This window comes from Gekko japonicus, unplaced genomic scaffold, assembly GCF_001447785.1.
Source record: "Gekko japonicus isolate JY-2015 unplaced genomic scaffold, Gekko_japonicus_V1.1 scaffold316, whole genome shotgun sequence".
NCBI lineage: Eukaryota > Metazoa > Chordata > Lepidosauria > Squamata > Gekkonidae > Gekko > Gekko japonicus.
In genome coordinates this window covers 40,227-47,336 of record NW_015169784.1, presented here as the reverse complement: position 1 = coordinate 47,336, position 7,110 = coordinate 40,227, and the positions used below count along the sequence as shown (strand labels likewise).

Genomic DNA, 7,110 nt, shown 5'->3' with positions numbered 1-7,110 from the left:
TGGTGTGGAGAAAGTCTGTGAAGAATCAGTGGGGCAGAGCAGCTCATGTCATAAGACATCTATAAACACTTCCAGGAATCACCCCAGGAACGGTTTGGTTTCTGCTATTCCCCCTTTGCAAAGTCTCCTCACCTCTGTTTGTGCTTTGTCCCACTTCAGTCCCTGACCAGCGGGCAGGAGCAAGGCTGAACACCCATTCAGCGCTGCTTAGATCTCGTACAAGGTCTGCCACCTGTCTTGGTGGCAAGCCCTCCTATTGCCTGAGCTGCTGCAACCTACGAAATGTTCAGAAACATTCTATCTTCTCATGGGAAACAGTGTGAGAAATAGAATGATGGCCATCACTTTCTCTAGGGAATTGGTTTTAAAAAAGATCCACACTATGGCCCTTTTCACAGTACCATTCTAAACCGGATGTTATTTGTCATTGACCCAATTTCGAGTAAAGCGATACAGGGATGGGGGTTTCATACAGCGAATTTCCTTCCATTAATGAACCGTCTCTGAAGCGCTATGGTAATTTCAAACAGTGCTGCTTTTTCCCCCCATCCTTTTTTGCCGCGCGATGTGAGCATTATAGTGCTAATCCGCAGTATCACTTTAGTGCTATAGCGGCACCATTGAGATGCATTGACTCAATGGAGTCAGTGGAGTTAATGCATCTCAAGGGTGCTACTATAGCACTCACCTTACAACGTTTTTTTTTAAAGTCCGAGGAAGTTCACAAGGCAAAAAACGGGTGGGGGGAAAAGGGGCTTTGTAGGAAGCGCTATGGACATGTTAAACAGCACACCACAGTAATTCAGAAGCACAATAAAGGGGTTGAAAATGGAAGAAAGCAGTTTCCCTCAAAAGTGGCTTAACTACACTTTGCTAACCCAACACAAGCAGATTTATGTGAACAGGTACATAAATTCCGCTAGCAGCCGGTTACCAGAACAGGTCTGTCTGAAATGACAGGAAAAAATCCATCAGCAACCAGTTACTAAACCAGAATACAAAGGCAGTTTGAAAAGGTTCATAGTCTAGGCTGCGTGCTGCTGACAGGAAGCCAACAGTATTGGGCAGATGGTAGAAACTGGATTTGGTGCAGCGAGTGAACACAAAGGAAGCTGAAAGGAGAGTGACAAAATAGTCGGTGGATCCAGAATAGCAGCTTGGAAAGGTAGAGGCCAAGGCAGAGGTTGAGGAAAACAGCGGGAAGGGCGGGCTGGAGCAAAAACTCACACAACTCTTGAGACTAAAAAAAGTTTGTGTTGGGGGAGGGGAGTTGCAAGCAAACTTCATGTTGGCTTTCTGACCAAACTTGGCAGCTTATCTGCTGGGGGCAAGCTGAGGGCTCAACAGCGAAGAGAGGCCAAAACAAAAAGTTGAAGGAAGACACTATTATCTGACCTAATTAATCAAGACCTCGGCTGCAGAGCCTTAATTTAACCTAGCACACACAGAACCGTGATTGAAATATTACGGAACACATTGAGATGATGCTATTAACTTGGAGCAGGGGAAAGTTACGTGTGTGACCCACGTACAGGAGGAGAACAAAGAGACGGGAAGGATTGCAGTGCTGGACACAGTGTAATAGATTGACCCGTTACCTCATGAACTGCTTGCTCCCAATATCCCGCCACAGCATCTCCAGGAAGTGGGTCGAAGCCTCCTGGGCCAACACGGCTGCTTCGCTATGCAGATAGTGGTGAGGCGAGAAGAGGAAGGATGAACTGTCCTTGTTGATACCACCATGTGGATCTCTGTAACGGCTGTCATCAAATGTCCCGCCATGACTGCACTTCCCTGCGAAACAGGGAGATTACACAGGAGTGGGAGAATGGACTCCCACCCCCAATACACTAAAAAAACCAAAGCTATCCACACTTTCCATGTATTTCAGAGTAAGCTCTATATTCATCTCACAGGAAGGGAAAACAGCTAAACAAAAGGACAACTGCATTCAAGCAGCCAGGCCAAAACAAGGGGCACGAACTATGAATTCATGGAGGAAAAAGAGATTGGCCACTGTACATGGTACAATCTCTTATCTCTTCAGAATGTAAGTGGCGTATGACATGACTGAATGCCCCCCCATGTTAAAAAGAATTCCCTGTGTAAAGAAAGCTAGGATGTCAGGGAGAAGGGCTCCTTGACAAGTTAGTTCCCTACATGAAGGGTTTTTAAAAGACAATATTCAAACTAATAACCCCTCAACCAGTGTTCCCTCTAAGCTGAGTTAGTGTGAGCTAGCTCACAGTTTTTTAGCCTCCGGCTCACACATTTTTGCCTCAGCTCAGGCAGGAGGGCTCCAGAGCAGACTCATTGATGCAGGAGCCAAATTGTTTGCTCACAGCTTTAATGCCAGTAGCTCACAAAGTAGAATTTTTGCTCACAGGACTCCACAGCTTAGAGGGAGCATTGCCCTCAACTGTATTGTAAGTGGTTGGTATAGACCCAAGAACGCTGTATCACATACTCTGGGCAGCTCTAGGCTCAAGGATAAGCAAAATTAAACGAGGGGCCTTCAGCTCAGACGCTTGGTCACTGTATGTGTAAACTGAAGCAACAGCAAAACTGCTCAAGTGGAAATTGAGTTACAATACAGCATTAGGCCTCACAGAACAAAACGGAAATCCGCTGAGCAAAAAGAATCGTGCTAAAGATCCATTCCTTCATTAATTATCTAGGACAGGACAGGACAAAGCCCTCCATTTCAATGGGGTTAAGCAGAACTCCTTATAAAGGACACAGTAGCCAATTAGCCAGAATTTGAGAGGCTCCATAAAAAACTGAACTCCGTCCTGCTCACACATGACCAGAAAGAAGGAATGTGAAGTCTTCCGTTTGGTACAGTAGTTAGAGTGTCAAACCAGGATGTGGTGTTTGGGGGGGGGATTTTAGATTTGCTATTTTAACTGAAACGTTTTTAACTATTATTGTAAACTGCTTGGAGTAGGATTGCCAACTTCCAGGCAGTGGCTGGAGATTTCTGGCTATTACAACTGATCTCCAGGCAACAAAGATCAAAAGCTCCTAAGTAAACTCAGCAGTCATGGCATAAGAGGACAAGTTCTTTTGTGGATTAAAAACTGGTTAATTAACAGGAAACAGAGAGTGAGTATAAACAGGCAGCTTTCACAGTAGAAGGTGGTACATAGTGGGGTACCGCGGGGCTCGGTACTGGGGCTGGTGCTTTTTAACATGTTCATTAATGATTTGGAGCTGGGAGTAAGCAGTGAAGCGGCTAACTCTGCGGATGACGGTAAGTTATTCAGGGCGGTGAGAACCAGGGAGGGCTGTCAGGAGCTTTCAGAGGAATCTGTCGAGGCTGGGGGAGTGGGCGTCAATGTGAGAAATGAGGTTCAACGTGGGCAAGCTCAAAGTAATGCACATTGGAGCCAAAAATCTTAACTATAAATAGACGTCGGTATGAGAAAATAATGGGGGACGGGGAAAAGTCACCCCTCTGGATTTCTTAGAGGAAGAGCAAGACAAAACTTTAGAGGCCCAGTCAGAAAGCAAGTTCTGTAAGAAGTACATAGTTGCAAACTGTGGCTTGGGAAATTTCTGGAGATTCTGGAGGTGGAACCTCCAGGGATTGTGGAGGAGGCAGGGGTTGTGGAGAGGAGGCACCTCAGCAGGGTCTAATCCTGTACAGTCCACCCTCCAAAGCAGCCATTTTCTCCAGGGGAACTGATCTCTGTAGTCCGGAGATAAATTATAATTCCACATCTCCAGGCCCCACTTGGACATTGGCAACCCTTGTTTCAGAGGAATCCTGTCCTTCGGCTGATTTATTTGAACAGCTGGATCCTGAGGAGAAAAGGCATTTTGCATACACCCATAGGTAAAAAGGACACTGACTACCATAAGAAAGAAAACACCAGAACATTTGTGTTGATCGCCCTGTTTACAGACAAGCAGTTATGATGAAGAAGACAGAGAAAGTCTCAGTTGTGCAAAATTTGGCTTCGCGGGGGGAGTGCTTCTCTACATTGTGGTAAAACCTTTTTTAATGTATTTATTTATATCCTGCCCTCCCTGCTAAGGCAGGCTCAGGATGGCTTCTTAATTTTTCAGATGAAATGACAGTTGGGCAATACAAATATGAAAAACAAACCTACTTCATGACGAAACCTCCATCTCAAAATCAGAACCATGCCCATTTTGCCCTGACAATTAAAAACATACCTTTTGGTTTCTCTGGCTTGGTGCCATAGTAACCTGTGGTCAAAAGTCCTTTAGTAGCAAGGCTTTCTACAAGGTTTCCTTCACACGTCCAGTAAGGACAGCTGCTGCAAGTTTGGGTGTCAGCTGCAGGTATAGAAGAGATGCAATAAGAGAATGGAGAAGCCAAGGAGTCCTGGATTCAGTTACCAGATTTGGGTAACATACACAAATCAGCACAGGCTTCAGTTTCCCTTCCATCTTCCCCATTTGAACTGATACATTCTTGGGGCCACCTCCACTCCTGGCAAGGTGTTCACAAAATGAACACCTCTTCTTGGTTAAGGTCTTTCCAGCATCCCACCCAAAAAGTGATCCCGGTTGCACACAGAATAAGCAAGGGGTGTTGTCAGACTCCTGCAACAATCGGAACCAACAACTCGCTTCTTCAGAAGGAAAGTTTATTCATCAGTATTGGCAGAACATCTCTTCTTCAGGAACTGTGTTAAGACTAAAGCATACCGCGCGGGGTGAAGGGATATACAGTGTTCAAAGGGTGGGTGGATGATAACCAATGAGGGGAGAAGAGGATCCCACCAGAATGTATTGGTCCCACTTTCCCAGAGAAGGTAGGACGGTGAAGCATTCAAGGCCAAGCACATAAAATATACAGATAAGAGAGCCAGCATCACCAAGACAACCAGGAAACTGAAAGTACATTCTGAGGAGTGAACGATTCCCCCACCATCACCAGCCTCTATGGCAGCTAGCTGACAGGTGTTGCAAATCCCAAGGCAATATCAGCAGAGTTCTGTAAAGAGTGGCGTCAGTCTCATACATCTGGAAATAACTTCCTTTGCCCTGGACAGTAGCACCCTGAAGAATACCAATCTTATGAAAGCTCCTACCCTGCCACAGATTTTGTTAGTCTTTAAATTGCTACTGGACTCTTGCTCTTTTCTACTGCTACAGACAGATGAACACAGCTACCCATCCTGATCTATTTCCTCTGCCCTGGAAAGCTTTGCTTCTAGATCCCACATTAAGGGGCACCAAATTAGACAGAAGGCAATTTCTTCTCCCTGCTTAAAAGGTATATAATAATGTTGCCTTTTATCAGCAAAAATGAAAATGAAAAACAATCAATAAAGTATCTGTTTATTTTGACACAGTTGAATCTGAATGCCAAGTAAAAGTTCTTTCTAGACTTTGCATTTTCTGTCTATTGAATGGAGGTGAACAAAGCCATCCCTGCATTGCCCGCTAGTGAGTGAAAACCACTTTATACACACTTTTAGACTCAAACTTAAGGATGTCTATTTGGATAGTCCCAAGACTACATTAATCCCAGAATTCCTGGTTTGGTTCAGCTCGGGAATATCCAAAATTACCAAAAATTCTCCTGAGGTTCAAGAAGTAATGAAAACCTATCTCCTCAAATTTGGGGAATGTTTCATGCTTGGGGGAGCCAGCAGGAGCAACGGAGGAGGAGGGAGCATGTCTTAGGGTTGCCAGGTCTTACCTGGCTGCTCGGGGGGAGCTCCAGCCTGGGTCCCTGGATCTTCTGGTGTGCGCAGAAAGCATGCACACCACAATGACATCACCTGGAAGTGACATCATCGTACCAGTCACATCATGCAGTGGACCCTGTAGCATTTAGCCCAAAACTCTATGGCCACCATAGAGTGTTTAGCCAAATGCTAGAGCTTCCCCCATATGACGTGCCCAGCACGATGATGTCCCCTCCAGGTGATGTCATTGTGCTGGGCACATAAAGTGTGAGGGGGTTGTTTGGGGCCAGGGCTCCCCACACCATCCAGCTGGCCGGCAGCAGATTAGGGGCCCCGAAAGCAAGGAAACCCCCGCATCCCTCGGTGGGATGGCAACCCTAGCCTGTCTTGGCTGGTACATGATGCACCATCCCTTTAAACTTTAAAAGGCCACTGTTTGCAAAGAGTGGAAGACCTGGCTTCCAAATACTGGATACCAGGTTTCTGGCCCATTGATCATAACGGCACATTAAATTTTAAAGGACAATGCACTGTGGGCCAGCTGAGGTGTGCTTCCTTTCTTTATTTCCTCCCCTCCCTACATCTTCTGCTGGAGGAAGCGCTGCAGGGTGTCTTAATTTTGGTCTTTTAAAGGGCATGATTTTTGAGTGCCAAAATTCTGGAACGTGAAAAGTGTTCCTGGAATGGATTTCTGAACGCGTGTCAAAAGTTCCAAAATTTCAGCACAACAAACTCATACCCTTAACCCCCCTGCAGGGTGTCTTAATTTTGGTCTTTTAAAGGGCATGATTTTTGAGTGCCAAAATTCTGGAACGTGAAAAGTGTTCCTGGAATGGATTTCTGAACGCGTGTCAAAAGTTCCAAAATTTCAGCACAACAAACTCATACCCTTAACCCCCCCCCCATCCTCCAAAACGAAGTTAAAATTTATTTTTTTGAAGCACACATCCTGACTCTCACTCCCATTTAAGCATGTGTAAAGAGCTGCGGTGGCTCAAGTGGTTAAGACACTGAACTGCAGGCTGTGGAAGGTCAGTAGTTCAGCAGTTCAAGACCCGGGTTGCCACATAACCGAGTGAGCTCCCGTCTCTGGTTCCAGCTCCTGCCAACCTAGCAGTTCGCAAGCAAGAAATTGCAAGTAGATAAATAGGTACCACTTTGGTGGGAAGGTAACAGCGTTCCGTGCGCCTTGGTGTTTAGTCATGCCGGCCACATGACCACGGAAACGTCTTTGGACAGCGCTGGCTCTTTGGTTTTGAAACGGAGATGAGCACCGCAACCCTAGAGTCGAACTCGACTGGCTTTCGAGCAAGGGAACCTTTACCTTTACCTTTAAAGTGGCTTTATCAGGGAGTGGTCACTTCTCAGCGGTAGACCAGAACATGATTTTTTGTGTGTGTGGAGGAGACATTAAAGTGTCCTTTGGCACCTTCAAGACTGA

The 7,110-nt window shown here is 45.8% G+C and overlaps 1 protein-coding gene across 1 annotated transcript in view; it reads right to left on the bottom strand.

Annotated features, from left to right (window-relative positions):
* LOC107115234 (von Willebrand factor A domain-containing protein 7-like) overlaps positions 1-7,110 on the bottom strand; it is a 35,008-nt gene that overhangs the window by 22,283 nt on the left and 5,615 nt on the right. The window contains exons 2-4 of the mRNA XM_015416892.1: positions 5,681-5,762; positions 4,183-4,305; positions 1,599-1,794 (exon numbers count right to left, since the gene is read on the bottom strand). Coding sequence (XP_015272378.1) covers positions 1,599-1,794; positions 4,183-4,305; positions 5,681-5,762 — 401 coding nt within the window. The remainder of the gene's footprint in view (positions 1-1,598; positions 1,795-4,182; positions 4,306-5,680; positions 5,763-7,110) is intronic.